General features: G+C 38.3%; 1 protein-coding gene across 3 annotated transcripts in view; it reads right to left on the bottom strand.

Moving 5' to 3' along the window:
* The window catches only part of ripor3 (RIPOR family member 3), a 50,288-nt gene extending 29,458 nt beyond the window's left edge, over positions 1-20,830 (bottom strand). Inside the window, exons 1-8 of one of the 3 annotated variants that reach the window (XM_046850025.1) lie at positions 20,413-20,830; positions 3,341-3,448; positions 2,164-2,313; positions 1,917-1,995; positions 1,282-1,305; positions 1,114-1,167; positions 452-601; positions 125-188 (exon numbers count right to left, since the gene is read on the bottom strand). In XM_046850025.1, the coding sequence (XP_046705981.1) occupies positions 125-188; positions 452-601; positions 1,114-1,167; positions 1,282-1,305; positions 1,917-1,995; positions 2,164-2,313; positions 3,341-3,438 (619 nt within the window). In that variant the 5' untranslated portion in view covers positions 3,439-3,448; positions 20,413-20,830. Of the gene's footprint in view, positions 1-124; positions 189-451; positions 602-1,113; positions 1,168-1,281; positions 1,306-1,916; positions 1,996-2,163; positions 2,314-2,557; positions 2,616-3,340; positions 3,449-11,591; positions 11,615-20,412 lie in introns of those variants that run through there. The other 2 variants (XM_046850016.1, XM_046850033.1) reach the window with 2 other exon arrangements.
* Between the last annotated feature and the right edge of the window lie 3,404 nt (positions 20,831-24,234).

Here is a 24,234-nt window from a genome sequence, read left to right as displayed (position 1 = left end):
AAGATTACAAAAAAGTGAAAGAACAGACTGAGTAAATAAAACACACACACACACAATATATATATATATATATATATATATATATATATATATATATATATATATATATATATAGTATTTATACCTTTCATTTTTATTTGCAACTCTCCCAGTAGAATCTCCAACTCCCCTTCCATTTCACACATATCCTGTAACCACAACTTATTTTATTAAAACTACTTGATTAAAAACCAGAGTTAAGTATGTCTTTAAAGTGTACAGTTTATTACTAGTTACAGCATTTCTTATGTACAGACTCAACAAGGCTGAAAATCTTTATTTTTTTTGTTAAATAACAAAAATGTGTGTGTGTGTGTGTGTGTGTGTGTGTGTGTGTGTGTGTTTGTGTGTAGAAATAGAAAGAGAGAGAGAGAGAGAGAGAGAGAGAGAGAGAGAAAGAATGCACTTTTACCTCCAAACTGTGTCTGTGATTGCGGTTTAGCTCCAGTAGGCTCTCTCGTGATGCCCGTGAGGATGGAGAGAGTGAAAATGCTCGCTTCATATTAACAGCTCCTTGACATAATCGCCACTGGATACAATATGTCTCATATAGCCCTTCTACCTGTGTGAAATATGAACACATACACAATGTTGGCCTGTAAATTTTTAGAACTAGTACTGGCTTTTACAAAATGAAAGCCTGATTATGTTTTTATGACATGGTAAGAGTTTTTTTAATAATGGTTATTTAAAGTGAAAAATAATGCAAGTCAGTAAAGAAATCCCATCCGTGCAGGGACAAGGCCATTTTTCTGTAATAAAATCTTGTCAATAATCATGTTTTGTGTTGATTGCTGCATAGTTGCCTTGCATAAGAAATATGCAAGAAAAAAAATATAAGAAAATGTTTACTTTTAAAATTTCTTGCTTGGGTGCATTTCCCCTTCAGTGTAGGTACAAAGCCATTATGTGCTATATGTATTATATGTATTACATCTGAGCAATTATCTTTAAATATTATCATTTTACATAAGTCATGTGTTTTGACAACATCAATTGACAAAGTGTTTTGCAATAATTGCACTAGATGTTTCATAAACAGTTGGATAAAATACGTTTTAGATATGGTCTTACCTTACTAATTTGGAACTCTAGCCGTCGTATATATCTTTCCAAAGCTCTTATTTCCTGTTTTTAGGTAAAATTAGACAAATTAGATTTAAAGACATTCAAAGAAAATGTAAAAAAACATGTATGTTACAGAACCAAATATGCATGTAGCAGAACTAAAGAAAAACTTACCTTCTCTAAATCATAGAAAAAAGCCTAAAAGATAAATAGAAAATGCTTCAAAACATTTATATTTTGCATTATAAAAAAGAGAACTAGATTTGTCTGCACAATCTTGGTGACATGGCATAGCCTTATAACCGTCTACTTATTGTACCTTCACAACAGTGTCTGCACATTTTTAACAGCTATAGCCCTATAACTATTTACTTGTACCTTTCAACAGTGTCTGCACATTGTTTTTTGCTGCTATAGCCTTTATATTTATTTACTGTATACATATGTTTACATATAAATTATTGCATGCTGTACATATACTACATATTTATCTGCACTTTGCACATTTGCTACTATTTGCACTACTTGTAGATGCTATACAGCATTTCATTGCTGTGGACCTGTACTATGCAATGACAATAAAGATTCGATCGATCTATCGATCTATCGATCTATCTATCTATCTATCTATCTATCTATCTATCTATCTATCTATCTATCTATCTATCTATTCTCATCCTAAGAAACAAAATGGTTACTTGCAGTCAATTGCAGCATTTCTTTGTAAAAGAGGTATTGTGCACATTCTTGCTTAATTCTATCCTGAAATACTGAATACTAAATCACAAAAAAATGGAAAACAGTCTAACCAGTCTTGAATTCCTTATTGTGTCTCTCTGCTGGGATAAGAGAATTTCCAGCTCTGTCTTGTGGCCTTCAAGATACTCCCTGTAAGAAATAAACGAATGTAAATTTCTCTAGCTTTTTATTTAAGCTAATAAACCATTATAATTATTTCACTGCATTCTCTTTATGTTTCATTGGGTTCTTCATTATGTTTTTAAATAAAATTGCAATACTGTGGTTGTGTATAACAATAAAATAAATAGCACTTACTTGAGCCCTTTCTGTAAAGCCTGAAAAACTTTGTCAACCTGCTCAGGCTGCTGTCTCCAAATGTTGCCAACTACCTGAGCAGAAGTGGGGATTCTTGGAGATTTTCCTGCCAGGCCTTTGGTGCGCAGAGAACTACGAGTAGAAGAGAACCTATGGAGTAGGTAGTGAAGGTGGTGGGACAGGACATGATAGGACAGGATAGAACAGGACAGGACAGAAAGAGAAGGAATGTAAGAAAACCTCACTAAGCAAACAATACAATGGCTCCGAAACTTCTGGGCTAAAACACTTCAGTGTTAACGGCTGCATTCAGCCATGGATATAAATAAATAACTGTAGCCATACTGTTTCTATTGTGGAGGTGCTGATCATTTCAACCAGAGCAGTTTCTCACCAGGTAGAAGCTCCAAGCTTCATATCCAAACAGTGAGTCCATCCCAGTTTCTGTATCACTAGAAGTTTACAGTTTACAGCATGCACATTACAATTAATTTAGTTCTATGTCCTGATTCAGTTCATTTAACATTAGCACAACCAGGAGGGGAATGAGCAGAAGTTGGTGCTTAGTACCACACTACAAATACCTTTTCATGCCACAATGGCTATCTAGCACAACTCTGTCTTCCAGTGCCTAATAAATGATGTGCTAAACGACATGCTGGGAAAATTTGCTATTTCTTTAATCAATGACATTCTGCTCAACTCTTCCACTCTGTCCATACAATTGTAGCAAGTGACCCAAGCTATAAAAAAGACTCAAAGTTCTTTCCATCAGCTTTATATAAAATTAGAAAATTGCAAATTTCAGTGTACCATCTTGTTTTTGAGCCATTTGATCAGCTCAGACAGTGTGACTATGGTCCAAGTTTCACCAGATCACCTGATCTTTGCCTATTTTTTCTTTGTTTTTGGTTTCTTATGCAATCTTTATAAATGCTGCACTTTCCTGCAGTTTTATCTCTCTTTATCTGACACTAGGCACAAATCATCAGCCTAAATAAGTGGGACCTAAACAACATTAACAGCAGCATGGCTCAACAAAAAAAACATCATCAGAAAAATGTTAAACTTTATTACTTAGCAATCATCCAAACCATGTTGACATTATCCTTGTAGGGCAATACTATAAAAAAGCACTATACAAAAAAAAATAATTGAATAATAAAAAAAAACTTACCTATGTCTGCCAGTAAGTGTGTTGACTCCAGTGAAGGAGCAACTCCTCTGCACCATACCACCTTCTGATGGAGAGTCAAATTGCAACTTCACCGACATCCTTGAACACCTGCAGTGCAGATACAAATACACAATAATATTCTGTACAAACACAAGGAAATCACACATGATTGTTTTATGGTACGGACATGGAGAGGCAAAAATGTGTCTGCTGTATTGAAGGTTCACAAGAACACAGTGGCCTCCATAATTCTTAAACATAGGATACGGATACGACGATGCATAAATTGTTCTCCCTCTGGCTACCGATTCCAAACAAGGTCTAACAGGCCTAATAACGTTAGTAGGTACCCCAGATGACACTCGAGTGGCTGGATTATTTGCTGATTATATGGGTAATCCAGTGGTGGGCAGTGAGGGCCAGCAAAGCTTTTTCTGCTAGCCTAAACACTATCAAGCACTGACCTACATTTACAACATAAATTATATTTGTTCCATGAATTTGTATTAATTTATTATTTGTTTCCAGTACGTGTATGTGGATGTTAGATTTTTTGTACAATCAGATTTTAGCCTGTATGTGCTGCCATGTCAATCTAATCTGCCCAGGGCCTTCAAAGTGAGTACTGCTGGCCTTTTTAGCTTAGTCTCTATTAGCAACAAGTCTGTTTCTTAAACCAATCAGATTTCATATTCGCCTCACAGAATAGCGCCAGCATTTTTCCGTCCTCTAGATGGTTGGTCAAAGGGAAACTGTTACAGCCAAGTTTGACTGGCAAAACACATCTGTAGCTTGCTGCACACATTAATACATCTTAGTTAGACTTTTTTGTGCCTCTAGAGGAAGAGAAATTGATTTGGTCTAGTATAGTATTGATGGTTCTATAATTGCAACATGATAGTGGTGGTATTAAGAAGTGGATTAAGTCGGGTAAGTCCCCTCTGAAGGCCCAGGTAACAAATGAATGGTGCACAACTGCCAGAATGTGCCCTTGGTCAGGAACCAGCAAAGTCAACAATATTGCACAATGAGCTTTATTAGGTTTACCTACTGATATGTGTGACAAGATCAAATGTACACTGTAAGCCCGGATTTAATTAGGCTATTTATTTACAACATTAAGTAAGTATAACATCCAAAATGTATTATTGTTGTAACATGATAAGTTATGTGATCTTTGGCTTGTTTTTCTATTAGCTTTACTTTCCCCTGTGAGGAGGATAAAATGATGGTCTGCGTGAGATGGAGAAATATATTTTCAACCGAATAGTCCCAAATTTTTACCTGTTATGAGGATAAATAAATTTTTGTCTGTTGCTAATTCCCAAACAAACAGTTTACTCTGTTCTTAACTCCTTACCTAGTAAAACGTTATCATATAACATTTATATAGCCTAGAGCTCTGGAAAAGGTTTTAGTAATTGCTTTTTTTTCTTGTTTCCAGGTCAACTTTTTAATCCCATTGTGCTGTCTATTAATAAATAGAAAATAGACAAAAAAGTAAATTTTTATAAAAAGATAATTTTTATTAGTATTTTATCTTACACATAAATAGGATTACTGCATTGTTAATTGTTAACTACCGTATTTTTCAGACTATAAGCTACTTTTTTCCCACGTTTTGCACCCCTTGGCTTAAACAACGAAGCGGTTAATTTATGGATTTTTCCTGGGTTTTTCCGGGTTTCACAAACTTCAAGCCAAAAAACTGAGCGACATAACATTAGCCCAATGAAATTTCCGAACGGAAACGAAAAAACGCACCTCACCAGTGTTCTGAGCTGCACGGCATCATAAGAAAAACTTTCACCGGTGGCGCACGACGATGACAAAAGATAAACTCCCGAGAGAAATACAGTGGTACCTTGACCTACGAGTTTAATTCGTTCCGTGGACGAGCTCGTATCTCAATTTGCTTGCACATCAAATCAGTTTTCCATATTGAAAATACTTAAAATGGCATTAATCTGTTCCAACCCTCAAAATGACACCCCATTTTTATTTCATGTTATTAAATTGGAAAATACATTTCTAAAATACACATCTTGTATAAAAACCTAATAGAAAGAGTATGTAAAGATTTAATAAAGTTTTATTCAGTGTATTTTCCTTGAAGATGAGACGACTTGAGCTAACCAAAAACGCCGGGGTGTGTGTGTGTGTGTGTGTGTGTGTGTGTGTGTGTGTGTGTGTGTGTGTGTGTGTGTTTAACATTTTTACTTTTCCTTCTTTGCTTATCTTAATTTTCGTCACAATCTTCGCTTTCTGGCTTTGCTTCGCCATCTAGCAGCGGCGTCTCGAGCTCATACGTCAATTTTTTGCTCGCGTAACAAAGCAAAAAAATCTACCGAGTGACCGCTCGTACCTCGGAAAACGTTAAACATTAATGCACTCGTAGGTCAAGGTACCACTGTAGTTGTGAAAGGAAGGAGGAAGACAGTGAACAATGACTTACTTGGTCGGCTACTGTTTAGATACAAGCCGTTGTAACGCATTGAGTCTGGGTCATGGAGAGCTCACTAACTCCAGTTGCAACAGAAATCATATAAGCATAGACAGGTTTCCAAAACTCGTGCTTTTTTTATTTTTCGTGGCAACAGCGTTATGGGTTAGTCAAAGAAACTTAGAAATGAGCATCAGAAAATAATAAGAACATATTCCTCAGTCTCACACGCACACACGCAGTAATACCGGAAAAATGCAGTGCCAGGCTATTCCCAAAATACCGCTATGCTCCTAATAGAATCGCAACATATTTCACCCGTTACACCGTGTGTAACGTGTCTTTCGTTAAAGCCTGGGTGCGGCTTATTTATGTTAAAAATAAAAATATTTGTTAAATTCAGTGGGTGCGGCTTATATATGCTTTATATACGCTTTATAGTCCGGAAATTACGGTAATAAATACACTTTTTAAAAATGTGAACTCAGTGAACTCTTTTCTTAAAAAAAAAAACATGCTTTGTATTGAAAAAGTAGTTGTTTGCTCTTCTGCCTAAATAGTACTGTAAATTTACACCAAATAGTGTAAGTGTAGTAAAAAACATGTTTTTAACCCATTTCAGATTTTTTCTCTGTGTGGTGGACAGTATTGTGAATTAAGGTGTTTAGACAAACTATGCCGTTAGACATCAATTATGTTCATGTGCTTAATAACAAGAGCATTTGTTTTATAAAAAAAAAAAAAAAAAAAAAAAAGAAAAATTCTCATAATATGCAAACATTCTCTTAACCAAACTAACCAAATTTTAAGGCAAGGTATGATGTTTCTTGTCCATGCTTGTTTTTTATATAAATAACTTAATGAATTAAAAAAAGGTTTAACTTGGTTCAAGGAATTAAGTGGAGTAACTTGACAAAGTATTTCAAGTTAAATTAACTTAGCATTTGGTTTATTAAACTTCAGATAATTGTAGGATGGGCTGCACTTTTGAAGTTATGTTCACTACAGTTATATATTCCAAAATGCTTACATTTTCAAAGACCAAATGATTTCTTAATTTTTTGAAGTAAAAGCATCTCATCTGGTTTTTCATGTTACATCAGTCTGCCAGCCAGGCCAAAAAATGCATTTGAATGATTTACCAACTTAAACTTCTTCTCTACTGATTTAAAACAGTATACATTTTTTAAACATTGTTCCAGAGCAAAAATTAAACAGGGTTTCTGTGCACTTTTTACTTGCACTACAACAATAATGTCCACAAACCTTCAGGCCAGTTTAATATAGTGGCAAAACAAAAGTGAATACAGGCACTCAACACTGAAAAGACCAAGGAGCTGATTGTAGACAACTGGCAGACCAAGACAGGACACACACACACACACACACACACACACTCTAATCTAAATTGATGGGACTGAAGTGGAGCGTTTGATTAGCTTCATCTTCCTGGGTGTCTATATCTCAGAGGATCTTTTCTGGCCACTTAACGCTGCCACTCTGCTCAAAAAGGCATAAGGCACAAGCTGCCTTTACTTTCTTAGGAAAGCTCTCCATAACCTGCTGAATTTCTATGGATGCACATTTGAAAGCATCTTAACAAACTGCATCAGAGTGTGGTATAGCAACTGTACAGTCTAAGATCAAAATGCCCTCCAACGGGTGGTGAAAACACATCACTAGTGTTTGGCTATCCTTAGTCATAGACATTCACCGCAATCACTGCCTACAAAGGGTTAAAATATTATCAAAGACACATCTCATCCCAGCAATGGAATGTTTACTTCTCTCCCATCTGGGTAGGAGCCTTCGCTGTCGCACCAGCAGATTCAGGAACAGTTTCTTTCCCTCGGCTGTCAGACTACTAAACTTTGTAAATAAATACTGATCTCTACATCCAACTTAGCCAATTTAACTCTACTAATAAAGACAGCACTGTACACTAACATGTTTCCATACTGTTCACTTACATTGTTTTCCATAATGCCTCTTACTGTTAGTCCCTATTTGCTGCACATTCTCTTACACAAATGCAACTGTTATCGTCACTGCACTGTTATGATCACTTTTAAAATAATAACTTTCTTAATTAGTTTATTGTATATTTATATATTTATATTAGATTTATTTATATATATTGCTATTTGCACTTCTGGTTAGATGCTAACTGCATTTCATTGGCCCTGTACTTGTACTCTGCACAATGACAATAAAGTTTATTCTAATCTAATCTAATAAATTAAAGCAACATGTTGGCTAACGTCAAAAGCAGACTGGCATAGCAGCGAGGTCTGGATTGAAGCAAGCAGCAATGCTGGCACACTGTAGAGAGATGAGCAGAATTTCCTGAAGAGGCACTGGCTTGCAACTCTTGGCAGCAAGGTCATTTTTTTCTCCCTCTATTGAACAAACAGCAACTGCATCTCATAATCTTGACATTTACCCTTAAATTCTACTCCTTTGGAATGATCTGGCCAGTGGAGCTATATCAGCCCCCAACCACATTTTATACACTGCAAACCAGACCTGCAGCACTGAAAGCCAACTTGATGACACCTAGATTCACTTCATGCCCAAGTCTTGAAGAAACAACTGCCTCATAAAACCCAACCTCCACCTGTGTATATATATATATATATATATATATATATATATATATATATATATATATATATATATATATATATATATATATATATATATATATAAACACTACCATAACTCAACAAAACACAATATATATATATATATATATATATATATATATATATATATATATATATATATATATATATATACAGTGGAACCTCGGGTTACGATTAATTTAATTCGTTCCGGTACTTTATTCGTAACCTGAAAAGTTCGTATCCCGATACAAATTTCCCCATAATAATGAACAGAAACTTGTAATTCGTTCTGGACAACCAAAATATTACTTAAATAAAAATAAAGCCAATATTCACTAATATTATTTACTTTTAACATGTTATATTAAAATCATACCACATAAAAACATACAAAAGAGGAAAAGATCTTTACCGGTACTTTCCTTTGAGAAGACTCGCTGCAGGAGACGGCGTTTGTAGAAGGGGAGGAGGGAGAGTTATTGTTTGGAAGGAGAATCTTATTATATTATATTATTATATATTATTATATATTATATTATAGAATATTAAAGACAGTGTTATTAACACGAACGCTGAGACAATTGTTGCATTAGAGGAAAATGAGAGCTGTTTCTTTAAGGCTACTATCAGTTGGTATTGAAGTCCAGAGTGAAATTCATTATGGGTATTGTACTTCGGAAAAGACTGTAACCCTGCTAATCTATCTTCATAAAAACAAGTAAAGTGGTTATGCATCGGCTAATGTTGTCCATCTCATCATTCCACGAGCATCAACTAACGAGTTGTTACGCTGCCGCCGGAAAAGTTCAGCGGATAAGTAACACGATGCTCTCGCTAGGGACACAGGGCGCTAACTGATGTGACGAGCTGCGTGGATAGAGCAAAACAACCAACTTGCCTGCGATTTTTGGTGAGCCACGTTCGTATCCCGATATATTGTTTGTAACCAGGGGCAAAATTTTGATGAACTGCGATTCGTAACCTGAATTATCGTATGCGGGCGTTCGTAACCCGAGTTCCACTGTATATATATATATATATATATATATATATATATATATATATATATATATATATACAGTGGAACCCGGTTATGTCGATGTCCTAAGGGGTTGCCAAAAAGCATCGAGATAACCGATGATCAAGATAAACGAAAATCAAAATGGCGGCAATATATTAACGTGCTTGAAATTTCTTTATGTACATGATGTGTGTTAATAAATGAGAACGTGCATGCACGTGTTTTTGAAGGGTTTTTTTACACAACAGCTTTGCCGCGATTTGTTTGATGAAGGCATGCTATAAAAATACATACAGTACATGTTTATCTGTCAGGAATCCACCTGCCACGCCCCTTCGCCCCTTCAGCGTGGCAGGTGCTTTCTCGGCCGCTTTCTCTGACGCTCCCGGCTTCAATCGCACACATATGGTGCTCGTTTATCATCATCACCAGCTCCTATTTAAACTTCCACACTCTCACCGTCCGTTATTGTTGGTATATGTTGGTTCACGGCGGTCGTTGTTATCGCGCATGTGTATCCCGGTACGTGCCTTCCAACCGGCACTCTCTCAACGGCTGCTCTTTTCTTCCCAAAGCGCACCGCGGATTCCCCCTGATCCTGCCGGTGTTCATTCTATGCTTTTGCTGCTCATCCCATGTTCCGCGCCGCCAAGCGCGGCTTTCGCCTCCCGTTCATCGCATAACATTTAAAAACAAAAGGCATATGTGCACTAACTAACAGCAGAGATTCACCAGTATACAATACAACACCTGTAGCATCTGTAAGCCTTGATTTTTCCGCCACTTCCGCAAGTTCTTCTGCGGCTGCACCGAGATAACTGACGTCAAATGGCAAATTTTTCCCCCCTTGTGCTCGAGATATCAGGGTTCGGCAACATAAAAGAATCGACATAACCGATAAAAAAATGCTAAGACAAAGCGAGAATTTGGCGGTTTCACTTCAAAAACGTCGACTTAATAGGGTTGTCGAGATAAGCGGGTTCCACTGTATATATATATATATATATATATATATATATATATATATATATATATATATATATATATATATATATAGTGTTTTGTTGAGTTATGGTAGTGTTTGTTCTGACTATGTTTTCATGTTTTTAATTTACTGGAAGATTTTGATAGCTGACTTCTTTAAAAGAATTGGTTCAATGGCTTAGGAATAGGGTTAGGGTGCATATATATAACATATGCACATATTATTTGTTATCTCTTGAATTGTTGTTGTTGTACTGGAAGTCTGGAAGAATAAACACTAAACAAATATGAAACATACCTACAAAACACTGTTGATGGAAACAATTCTATCATTAAAATTTAACACAGGCCTTCCTGTGTTTTTAGTACCAGACTAAAGTACACAATGATGCTGCTAATTGTGTGGGTTTTTCTGGTAATTGCAAATCACAAAAATTGTAATGCATTACAGGTAGTCGTCGACTTACAACCTATGCAACTTATGACCACAACCGCTAGCCGCTGCGTACGTTATTTTTTTACCAGCTTCCGGCATCATTTCACAGTACTGTACATATAGCCTACTCTACTTATGAGTAGGCTCTACTCTGTCGGTCCCAATCGTGGTCGTAAGTCGATGACGCTTCTTTTTTTTCACATTTTTATTTACAGCATAATTATTATAGGCTGTTGTGGCAGCAAGGGCGTGGCTGAGTGGAAGGCATTTGGAGAGACACGTGGAAAGACGTGTGTGTGTGTGTGTGTGTGTGTGTGTGTGTGTGTGTGTGTGTGTGTGTGTGTGTGTGCGTGTGTATGTGTGCGTGTGCCCGCATGTGAGGGGAAAACGCAGAGATCAAAAAAAGAATCTAGTTCTATCAAACTGGTTGCCGACCCACTGTTCTTCCTACCCCTGAATTGTTAGCTCTCCTACAGCTGTATAAATACTTATTGGGAGAAAACTGGTAGTTCTATTTAAAATTAGACATTAAGCACCCTCAAATAGGAAAAAAAGCACTAATCCTCGTTTCATAGCACCTCTGAGAAGATTTGACTGTGAGATTGGTAGTCGATTCTGGCTCCTCGTATTGAAGCATATTTGACTATTCAGGGTCACTCTACTGTGAACCAAACTCTACATTGTTCAATGAAAAATGTGGAAGTCAAGGAGAAGTCAGCTTTGAGGTTGTACACACTAACCTTAACATCCTAAAAGAATGGATGAAGACAATCCTTGTTGTCCTGGTTATGTAGTAGCAAAGAGAGATGAGTTTAGCAGGATCCTGCAGCATTTTTTTCTTTTAATTTCTCTCTCACCAAGCAGGTCCAATGTGAGTGTGGTCTTATGTGTTAGTGAAAGTTGAGCTTTCCTTTTTTAAATTTTTTGTGTGTGATATGCTCCACTGGAACTTCTCAGTTATTCCCTAAACTACAACAAAGATGCCTCCATTCTCCAGCATGACACCAGGTGTGAGTCGGGTGTGCAGTTAGCATTGGTAGCTGCTCCCAAGCTGTCATTGCCTCTGTTCATTATAAATAAAGTTGATTATCAAGAAGGTAGCCAGCTCCTTATAGTTTTCAAACACATTAAAAGCATTCTACTTGAATGCCAAAACTCTGCAGTAAAACATGCTTTTAGACAGGTTTTAATATTTTTTTTTAAATAAAAAAAGATGAGATGTTGAATATGAAAATAAAGCAAATAAATTGACAGCAAATGCACCGATGCTTGAGAATTGTGACACAAAACATTTGGCTGTCTGCACATAGCTGTGCAGCCAGGAAGCTCTAAGAGCAGCATTGCCAGATTAGCAGCACAAGGAGATTCAGTGGGAAAGTACTAAAAGACTGAAGCAACTGATAGGCTACTGCTGTACACAGTGACCCCAACCCTGTGGGTAGCATTGAAGATGTCCCTGTTCCAATAAAATAACAGCAGAATGAGAAACCGCAAAGAAGATTTACACTGTAAGAAAAGAAGCTCTTCTGGGTTGAAGGACACTGTGCTGGAGCTGAAAACAGGTGAAAAAAAGGCATAGATGTGACATGGCCTGCCTAGAAACACTGTACCAAAAGCCTGAGGACCTATACACTTTAGAACAGATTAACATCTGTTGTAAATGATAAAATCAGCACAGCATGTTACAGGGAATAAAAAAACTCACAATAAAGAGGGTTCAGATTGAGAATATGGACACCAGCTGTACGAAAATCTTTAAACCAGTAACAAATGTGGCAGTGATAATTCCACTGCTTTCATCCTACTGCTCTTCCCACGTGGACAAAAAGACACAGCACAGCATGTGTGAAAATTGTTGTTTGTAGACCTCAACAGTTTCTTTGCACCTGGATACTGCATGTCCAGTGAAGCAGATGCTGGTCAGGCAGAGTTGGCAGCAACATCTTCTTCTTCTTCTTCTTCTTCTTCTTCTTCTTCTTCGGCTGCTCCCATTAGGGGTCGCAACAGTGGATCATCAGTCTCCATACCACCTTGTCCTCTACATCTGCCTCTTTCACACCAACTACCTGCATGTCTTCCCTCACCACATCCATGAACCTCCTCCTTGGCCTTCCTCTTTTCCTCCTTCCTGGTGGCTCCATCATCAGCATTCTCCTACCAATATAACCCATGTCCCTCCTCTGCACATGTCCAAACCATCTCAATCTCGCCTCCCTCAGCTTGTCTCCAAAACGTCCTACATGCGCTGTCCCTCTAATAAACTCATTCCTAATCCTGTCCATCCTCGTCACTCCTAACGAAAATCTCATCATCTTTAGCTCTGCTACCTCCAGCTCCGCCTCCTGCCTTTTACTCAATGCTACTGTCTCTAATCCATACAACATTGCAGGTCTCACCACAGTCCTAAAAACTTTCCCTTTCATTCTCGCACCCACTCCACCCTGCCTGCACTCTTTTCTTCACTTTTCTAACACACTCTTCATTACTTTGCACTGTTGACTCAAGGTACACGAATCCTCCACCTTCTCCACCTCTTCTCTCTGCAACCGCACCATTCCACTGCCCTCCCTCTCATTCTCACTAATGTACTCTCTCACACATGTACTCTCTTACTCCTACTGACTAATTTCCCTTCTCTCCAGCGCGTACCTCCACCTCTCCAGGCTCTTCTTAACCTGCTCACTACTCTCACCACAAATCACAATATCATCCGCAAACATCATAGTCTAGGGAGACTCCTGTCTGACCTCATCCGTCAACCTGTCCATCACCACTGCAAACAGGAAAGGGCTCAGGGCCAATCCTTGATGCAATCCAACCTTCACCTTGAACCAGTCTGTCGTTCCTACTGCACACTTCACTGCTGTCACACTGTCCTCATACATGTCCTGCACCACCCTCACATATGTCTCTGACACACCTGACTTCCTCATACAATACCACAACTCCTCTCTTGGCACCCTGTCGTATGCTTTCTTTAAATCCACAAATACGCAATGCAATTGTTCTGTCCTTCTCTATACTTCTCCATCAACATTCTCAAAGCAAATAATGCATCTGTGGTGCTCTTCCTCGGCATGAAACCATACTGCTGCTCACAGATGGTCAACTCTTCTCTCAGCCTGGCTTCCACTACTTTTTCCCCATAACTTCATGGCGTGACCGATCAACTTAATTCCCCTGTAGATACTGCGGGTCTACACATCTCCCTTATTCTTAAAGATCGGTACCAGCACACTCCTTCTAAATTCCTTAGGCATCCTCTCACCTTCCAAAATCGTGTTAAACCATCTGGTTAAAACTCCATTGCCATCTCTCCTAAAGTTGGCAGCAACATCTAAATATATATAGGGAACAGGGACATGGATTTTAATTATGTCATTATCGATGGAACGTCAATTGATTGAGTCAACAGTTCAAAATCAGAGTTGAACTTTTATTGTAATTTCAACCATATATAGCTGACGCATCAACATAAAGCCAACATAAAGCTACATCACACAACATAGAGCTAAATAACACAATATAAAAGTAAGAACTAAAAGTCAGTTGTCCTAGCCACATAAAGTGCACCTAGTGAAAACAGACAATACAAAACAAAACAGTACAGGACAGATAAACAAAATACACAAAATACCACCGACCAGTATATATTCTGTATAATGTTATACAATACAATGTGAATAAATAAGAGAACTTTCAACAAACATATGCGCTTCTGTATAGCATCAGATGGTGTCAGTTTGCAAACAACAAAAGCAGCTATTGAATAAATGACCAGTCATTGTTCAAATCCACCTTCCCTTAAGAATCTTAACGTGGGTAGTTCCACATTTGCCAGAAAAAAAAAATTTGCCTGAGTTTCAATATGGAATTTCTTCCACACTTCCTCCACTTCTCTGCTTTATTTTTCATATTTAAATGACTAAAGTGCTACAGAATTGTCCCAGCAGAGAAGTGGAGGAAGTGTATCTGATATGTGGGCATATCTCAGCAGGATGGACCACCACTGAAGTCACAGTGTCTATGTTAACTAAACATGCCCTTATTTCTTATTCCTTCTTTACTTCTTGTCTTTCTTTTTTATTGTTTTTTTTTATTCCATGTGAAATAAAAAAAAAGTCACTTTGTTCATATTTAAACATGTGAAAATTTAATCCTCTGTATCAACCTCTAAATCATATGCATTTGAAACCCTAGAAAAATAATGGTAATAATAATATATTTGGAATTCCAGCACAGTGACAATTTTCATGCAACAATGGTTACACCCCTGAACTGCTCAAAGTCTATTTATTGTGTCAGTTCTAAAAAGTCAGTTTGGCTGGTCCTTTACAGCTAATACAGCCAATATCTATTTGGTACTTTGGTTATTTATCTTATCCTATACTATATACACCTACCGTATTTTCCAAACAATAAGCCGCTACTGTTTTCTCACGCTTTGAACCCCGCGGCTTAAACAACGAAGCGGCTAATTTATAGATTTTTCCTGGGTTTTTCCCGGTTTCACAAGCTTCAAGCCAAAAAACTGAGCAACATAACATTAAACCAATGAAATTGCACACAGAGTAACCACACAGAGTAAACTTTTATTATAAGTAAACATATTTTTGCAAACAGTATTGAATTGAGATACAGTCGAACCCACTTATCTCGTCCTCGGTTAACTCGCCAACCATATTAAGTTGACGTTTTTGAAGTGGAACGGCCAAATTCTCTCTTTGTCTTAGTATTTTCTCATCGGTTATGTTGATTCTTTTATGTCGCCGAACCCTAATTTTTCACGCACAAAAGAGGGCCAAATTTCCCACTTAACGTCGGTTATCTCGATCCCCATGACCAATCACCAGCTTTGAAAATGTTAGTAATCGATGCCACTTCACCATCTCACTACCGTATTTTTGCCCAGGGTGCGTCTTATATTAGAGATCAGCCTGGAGTGACGTGAAGAAGGAAACAATCTCAAACTGCTGGATACACTGCGTCATTCAGGATATTTCCGATGATTCAGGCACAGTGTCGTGCAGAAGAACTTGCGGAAGTGGCGGAAAAACCTAGCCTTACAGATGCTATTTTGGAAAAGGAGGCACAGGAGTGTAGTATACTTTTCAGAGCTGTGTCAGAGTGAAATGACTCGCGAATTTCATTTTGACACTGGTTAGCTTTTTGTAAAAACGAACTACACCCCGCACGTTTTTTTGCGATTTTGTGAGCGATCTTTGTGTTTGCAATGTTAGAGAATATAATAAAGGTTTGTATCGAGAATCGACAGTGGTTTGTATTCTATACTCTTAAATCTCTGCTGTTAGTTGTTGCACATATGCCTTTTTTTGTTAGCAAACATGTATGTACATTTTTATAGCATGCCTTAATCAAACAAATCGCGGCAACGATGTTGTGTAAAAAAACCTCCAAAAACACGTGCATGTATATTCTCATTTATTAATGCATCATGTACATAAAGAAATTTCAAGCATGTTAATATACTGCCACCATATTGGTTTTCGTTTATCTCGAACATCGGTTATCCCAACGCTTTTTGGCAAACCCCTAGGCCGGCGACATTACCGGGTTCAACTGTAGTTCTCATAGGTATAACAAGTATAGTATTGGAAACTATCTGTCTGTCTGTCTGTCTGTCTGTCAGTCTGTCTGTCTTAGCAGTGATCTGAGCTGAGTGAATGGCTGAAGGCATGAATAGTTTTAAAGTGCAAGTACTAATTATAAAAAATATATAATTGATAAATCACCAAAATACAGCACCCCAAATATCAGCTGAAAAATTATTCTTGGTTCCTGAGAAACAGCTAAATAGTGCTAACCCAGGACACATTCAATGACCATGCCACCAACCATTTAAGTATGTCCTCAGAACCATCATTAACATGTCTTTTAAGTTAAGTCAACCTTTAAACAGCTCTCTCTGTGATCCTTTCGCAAAATATTGACTTTCCATGTGTATGTGCCAAATTACAGTTATTCTCTGTTGCTTTGGAGCATTTTGCAGATCAGAAATTAAATTCTCAAAACTACTTGTTCAACCTGCACTTCATTTAGTTACTTGTGCACATCGTAAAAGCATTTCTTGTTGCCTCGATCAAATTGAGAAAGCTTTTGTAAATTAATTTAGTCGATTGTGTACATTTCTCTGCTGTTTCCTACATTATCAGTTGTTTGTCATGTTGATCAAAATATATAACTGTATTTTTCAGACTATAAGCTGCTACTTTTTTCCCACGTTTTGAACCCCGTGGTTTAAACAACGAAGCGGCTAATTTATGGATTTTTTCTGGGTTTTTCCCGGTTTTACAAACTTCAAGCCAAAAAACTGAACCCCATAACATTGGACCAATGACATTTCCAAACGGAAACGAAAAAAGCACCTCACCTGTGTGATAAACTCCCGAGAGAAATACAGTGGTACCTTGACCTACGAGTTTAATTCGTTCTGTGGACGAGCTCGTATCTCAATTTGCTCGCACATCAAATCAGGTTTTCATATTGAAAATACTTAAAATGGCATTAATTCGTTCCAACTCTCAAAATGACAAGACGTTTTTATGTTTTATGTTATTAAATTGGAAAATACATTTCTAAATAACAAATCTTGTAAAAAAAAAAAAAAAATAGTAGAAAGAGTATGTAAAGATATAATAAGGTTTTATTCAGTGTATTTGTGTGTGTGTGTGTGTGTGTGTGTGTGTGTGTGTGTGTGTGTGTGTGTGTGTGTGTGGAGGGGGGTAGAGGTGATAAGCAGAGGCGGAGGGAAAATTAGTTTTTTTGCTATCACTCCTGTACACTACGTATCCCTAAACTTTAAAATGTTTACTTTTTCTTCTTTGCTTATCTTAATTTTTGTCACAATCTTCGCTTTCTGGCTTCACTTCGCCATCTAGCAGCGGCGTCTCGAGCTCGTACCTCAATTTTTTGTACGCGTAACAAAGCACCTCGTACCTCGGAAAACTCGTACATTAATGCACTCGTAGGTCAATTTACCACTGTAGTTGTGAAAGAAAGGAGGAAGACAGTGAACAATGACTTACTTGGTCAGCTACTGAGTCTGGGTGAAGGGAGAGCTCACTAAAACTCCAGTTGCAACAACAAAAATCATATAAGCACAGACAGGTTTCCAAAACTCATGCTTTTTATTTTTCTTGGCAACAGCGTTATGGGTTAGTCAAAGATCTTAGAAATGAGCATCAGAAAATAATAAGGACATAATCCTCAGTCTCACAAGCACACACACGCAGTAATACCGGAAGAATGCAGTGACGTGCTGTTCCCAAAATGCCGCTCTGCTCTTAAACGAGCCACAACATATTTCACCAGTTACACTGTGTAACAGACACTCTCTTTCGGTAAAGCCTGTGTAAAGTTCATTAGTTTCAGTGTATACACAGGTGCGGCTTATTTATGTAAAAATAAAAATATTTGTCAAATTCAGTGGCTTATATAAGGGTACGCTTTATAGTCCGGAAATTATGGTATACTAGTCTTACCGGTAAAGTATTAACCCCCAAAACATCTCGACATCAGTTCATTGTATGTCATTGAATGCAAAATAGTTAAATCTGTCAATCTTAAGTTTTTATTAAACTTTGATTTTGTAAAAGTGTCTTGAAATGATGAATTGTGTAGATAAATCTTGAATTTCACTAATGAAGTCGATTGTATGGAATCAGATCAACGAATGATCAACTAGTTCTCCAAAATAGGTCGAAGGTGAATCTTGTGAACCTTCAATTGGCGACAGACAGTGCAAAACACAAAGCTTACAATTTCTGAAAATTAATGAAGAGCTAGGAAACAGGTCCCCTGGTGGTCTAGTGGTTAAGATGCAGCGCTCTCACTGCTGCGACCTGGGTTCGATTCCCGGTCAGGGAACCATCCCCAGCCACTCTCAGTGCCGGTCCCAAGCCCGGATAAATTGGGCGGGTTGCGTTAGGAAGGGCATCCAGCGTAAAAACATGTGCCAAATCAAAACGTGCGGAGGATCCGCTGTGGCGACCCCTAACGGGAGAAGCCGAAAGAAAGTTTTAATGAAGAGCTAGGAAACACTATTATAGTACAGTAAATGTGTGAATCCTAGTCTCTTGCAAACAATATAAATGAAATATGCAATCAAATAAAATAATTTGATGCCATACAGATGAAATTCAGCCTTGTGCATAATCATACTGTAGTTTACATCAGGAAATACTAAAACTGACATACTGACAAAATGAATAAACATTTAGACGATCTTCGTTGTGATCAATGACAAAAGAACTTGTTATTTTACAGTTTTTCTTAGTTGCTTAGGAGCATTTCTCGAGTCATCCTTATCATTTGCAAACCAGTAAGTGCATTCTCGAAACAATGTGAACAAACAGCACAACATATTGAATGCACAATATTAAAATTCTGTAAAGTTGCTTTGAGATAATGTCTGTTATAGAAATAAACTTGACTTGACATATTGGATTTAACAAATAAATTGTGTCAGTGAACATCTCATTACCATCAGAATTAAAAGCCCCTTTGTCATTGTTCACAAACAAAATCATCAAAATATTTAGTCATGCTGTCAGTATGATGGCGCACAGTTTGTGGATTTCTTGATATAAACTATGGTTTGGATCACAGTAACTGAAAATGCACAAAATTTGACTTCCTTCTGTGTTGCATCTATGAATTTTAGAAGCACAATTTTGTTTATTTGAATGCATATTTGACTATATTGATTGCAAGGGACTGGACAGGATTCACACTTTTACTGTACTATACAAGTGTTTGTTTGTTTCTTAGTTGTTTATCCATTTTCACAATTTATAATTCTGTGTTTTGTTCTGTCTGTGTACACTCTCCAATTAAAGGTTCACAAGAATCACTATTGACATGTTTTAGAGAACTAGTTGATTATCGGTTGATCTGATGTACACTCGCCTTCATTAGTGACATTCAAGGTTCATCTGCACAATTCATCAATTCAAGACACATTTACAAAATAAAGTATAATAGAAATTTACTGGTTTAATTTGACTGGTTTAACCATTTTGCATTTAATGGCTTATGTAATGAGCTGATGCCGAAATGTTTTGGGGGTTAAGGCTATTTAGGTGAAACTAGTATAATATATTTTAATCAACATGACATAAACAATTGATAATGTACGAAACAGCAGACAATTTTACACAACCGAATTGTTTTTACGATGTGCACAAGTGACCAAATGACCTGGAGTTTGAACAGGGAGTTTTGAGAATTTCATTTCATTCAAAGCAACAAAGCAAAGCTATAAGTAAGGTGGGGGGGGATCTAATATTGTACTCCTTTGTAAGTAATGAAAATAACTACATTATAAAGGTAACATCAATGTAAAAAAGACCAAATTTGTGTTTATCTTTTCAATGCTGTGATGCATAGGGAGATTTTTACAACACATTTTAAGAAGCAGGAAAAAGCAAAGGCACATGTTTTTGTACTGACTATTCACTATTGACACTTGGATTTAGAAATAGAAAAAAATTAAAAAATAAGAACGCTGCTATCATTATAATAAGCAATATTGTTTCTTACCAGAGTCAAAGTCGCTCCTATTCAAGACCAAGGTTATCTCTGAAAGGGAAGTGCAAACTTCATGCTCATCTCTGCAGCAGCATGTGTCTGTGTGTGCATGAGCAGATGTCTGTTTGCTCCTGATAGCATGACTCTGGCTTAGCTGTGAGTTTTCACGAAGCAGAAATGACACCCGATTCCAAGAACTGGCTTTTACAGGACAAAGAGAAAAGAGGCAGGGCACATCAAATTCTTCTCACAGCTGAGACCCTTGCTCTCCCCATTCCTATCTTCTTTTGTGCCTTGTTTTATCTGCTCTCTCTTCCTAACCCTCTCTCTTTTCTTTTACACATGCACAATTTTAGTTATTTCTATGCTTTGTCATAAAACATATCATAACATTTCAATTGCTATATTTACAACTAAGCATCTAGTTAAATAGCTTGAAGCCTGGGTACTTATTCAGTATAGTCCTGTTCTGTACATATGCACCTACTTTGGAATAACTCCCCAGTGTCTGTGAGTCTCTCTCTCTCTCTCTCTCTCTCTCTCTCTGTTGTGTGTGTGTGTGTGTGTGTTTGTGTGTTTGTGTGTGTGTGTGTATGTGTGTGTATTTGGGGGTTGCTAACATTTGTGGTGGACTAATCTGACACAGATGGTTACATCGTAAAATTTTAAATTCTTAACATTTTTAGCATATTATATCCACAGATGAATTTTTCAATTGTCTTATAATTGTTTTGATACTATTTGCTAATATAGACTATTTCAATATAATTATATATTTTTATATAAATATTCACATAATTAATTTTAGATTTTCATAATATTTTATTGGTTAAGACAATACCCATACATTATGATTTTTCAGTGATCCATGTAAAAATGCTGAAATATACATCCATGCTAGGGAATAAGACATAGACTGATCGTGCTGCAATAAAAGCAGAATATGGCCCTCTTCTGGTGTTAATTTTTCTCAGCTATCAAGTTTCAAGTTCACTGTCCTGTGCACATGAGAGGGCTTTAATCATCATGAAATTAAACAAATCTGACCATTTGATTATGTAATTTTTCACACTGATCAAACTGCTAGATTGGCATCTGTTAAGAGAAATATGAGCAGGTTGTGGCTATGTCCATATCTTGGAAATATGGATAGATAGAGGAATAGTAAAAACATAGAGAGTATATCTTAAAAAAGAGACCATGTTTAGATGTTCTTGTGGAACACAGAGAGACTATCTGGGCATTTGGCCAAAAACAAGCAAAGAAAACATGGGAAAGAGAAGGAAATAGGGGAAAAGTAGGAGACCAAGAGGGGAATTGTGCATAAAATAACATCCTATTTTTAGTGGCATTTAGTATTCTGTGTACTGTTTATCTAGTGTTCTAGTGTACTATGAGTTCTAAGCTCATGAATAAAAATAAATTTAAATAAGCCACGGTACTGTATTTTATCATTTATAATTTATCATCATTATTTTCAACAATTTACAATTAATCTCACAGCCTAGCTTACAACTGCTCATAATAACTGTTCAATTGGCATCATATGATAATTGCCAAGTATGTGCTATAATCAGAAGATTTATTTTTGTCAATCATGGAAAATCCATCCCAAAGACTACATGATCCCATACAGAGGCAGCGGAGTTAATTTTCCAACAGACTGATTCAGCTTCGCTGTCACAAAGAACAGCTAAGGGAAATCATTTCTACTGTATGCTATTGCACTGTACAATGACGTACCTCTCTGTAACAGATGTTAATAGCAACTTATATACATATCCCATTATTCACTTTCACTTTACACACATATACATACACAATTGTGGCAATCCAATTTCATTCTTTATCTTTTCTTTCTTTGTGAATTGCCACTAGCACTTTGTTTATGTAGCATCATCTTTCAATATTGTATTTGTTTACATTAATTACAATTATTTAATTTCATTTTGCTTTTTTGATCTTATTAAATTTTTTTAATGAACTACTGTTTGTCAAGTCACGTCAAGTCAAGTTTATTTCTATAGCGCTTTTCACAACAGACATTGTCTCAAAGCAGCTTTACAGAAATCAACAGTCAAGGTAAATGGTGTTCATTTATCCCTGATAAGCAGCCGTGGCGACTGTGGCAATGAAAAACTACCTTAGATGGTATGAGGAAGAAACCTTGAGCGGAACCAGACTCAAAAGGGGAACCCATCCTCATTTGGGTGACATCAAGAGTTTGATCATAAATCTTTCAACAATGCAGAACACTGGAGAGTGAGAACTAACATGAGTACTGGAGTATAAGATTATAAGTAATGTTCCCCTTCAGGAACTCGAGCTGCGTCGAAACGCTATGGGAACGCCCCTGCTTGACCACGCTCTAAACCACGTGTGAAATCTAGCCAATAGACAGGCGACGTCGCGTAAACCAGGAAGCTACAACATGGCTGTGCGGTGGTAGCAACATTAGCTTCTGCTCATTTAGGTAAGCGCTTTGAGTGTGTTATCTGTGCAGTCATGAGCTTATATGCAGGCAGAATTCCGTCTACTCTCGAGGGTATCGGTTGTTAGCATTTTAGCCGTGCGGCTATGCGCTCCTGGCTGCGAGGCAAGCTCCCGTTCCCCGGGGATTGCGTTGTTTTCGGTTCCTTCTCCGGTGCGTGTGACGCGGTGCTCTGTATTCTTCCTCCGAGGTGGGAGAATTTTCGGGGAGCGCTCTCCGAGGTGAGCACTCTCCCTCGCAGCTTCGGCTCTCGAAGGTATCGGCTGTTACCATTTTAGCCGTGTGGCTATGCGCTCCCGGCTGCTAGCCGAGCTCCCGTCCCCCGGGGATTGCGCTCATTTGGAAACGGTTCTTTTCCCGGTGTGTGTGACGCGGTGCTCTGTATTCTTCCTCCGAGGTGGGAGAATTTCGGGAAATTATGGGAAGCATGCCTGGCGGCTGCTTCTTCTCCTGCTGCGGGCAGCGCAGCATTACATGTCTCTCTCTCCAAGGAGGATGAGATGATGGATGCTGGCGAGCCTGCGGACTCCTCACAGCCTGTGCTGTACGTGGAGCTCCTTGAGGTCGTGGCACGGGCCGGTCTGAGCTGGATCTAGCCGGTCATGTAGCAGAAGCAGCACGCACCCAGTGAGCTGGATGAGCGTTTCCTGCGCCATGTGTCACAGCCTCAGCGCCTTCCCTGATCTGCGCACCGAGGTGTCTGGGTCCTGGGAGGCCAGTGTGCGCGCGTGCTTTTCCGATGTTTCTCGCTGTGCGCGAATGTTATTGGAGCTAAGTAGTGCGGCTACGGGACGATGCCGCTTGTGGTAGAGATGCTAGTTAGCTATCTCTCCCCGAGTGTTGCGTCTGTGACAGCTAGCGGTTTGCCTACGAAGAGCCGCTTGGCTCTGGTGGGTAGGGCTATGCGGCAGGTCAGGCTGCAGGTTGCTTCCACATGATGAGTGTGTTGCAGGCATACCAGGTTGGCCTGCTATGGGGGATGATACAAGCTTCCTTCTGAGCGCCATGGTGTCCCCTCCTGGCCTAACCTGGTAACGCTGTGGGTAAGGGCGATTGCTGGCGGGTTCAGGAGACCGCGGTGGCGTTTCAGTGGTAGTTCCTCGCTGCTCCGATGGGGCTGCTCGGCGGCAGCCTCACCCTGGTACGTCCAGGCACAGCGAAATAGCCCGGTGACAGAGTGTTGCCACCCGATTCTCGCGGGGAGGTCCTAGGGGCCCCTGGCGACACTCTAAGCCCGAGGAGGGGCTGGACGGCCTGAGGATCGTCCTCGCCTCTAGTGAACGGTCTGTGGTGCGTAGGCCTGATGGCTTGCATCTTGGAGGGCGGTGCGCACCTCATGCTAC

This window comes from Silurus meridionalis, chromosome 1 (genome assembly GCF_014805685.1).
Source record: "Silurus meridionalis isolate SWU-2019-XX chromosome 1, ASM1480568v1, whole genome shotgun sequence".
In the NCBI taxonomy this organism is placed as follows: domain Eukaryota; kingdom Metazoa; phylum Chordata; class Actinopteri; order Siluriformes; family Siluridae; genus Silurus; species Silurus meridionalis.
Note: the sequence above shows the minus strand (reverse complement) of the source record. Positions and strands in the feature narration are given on the sequence as shown.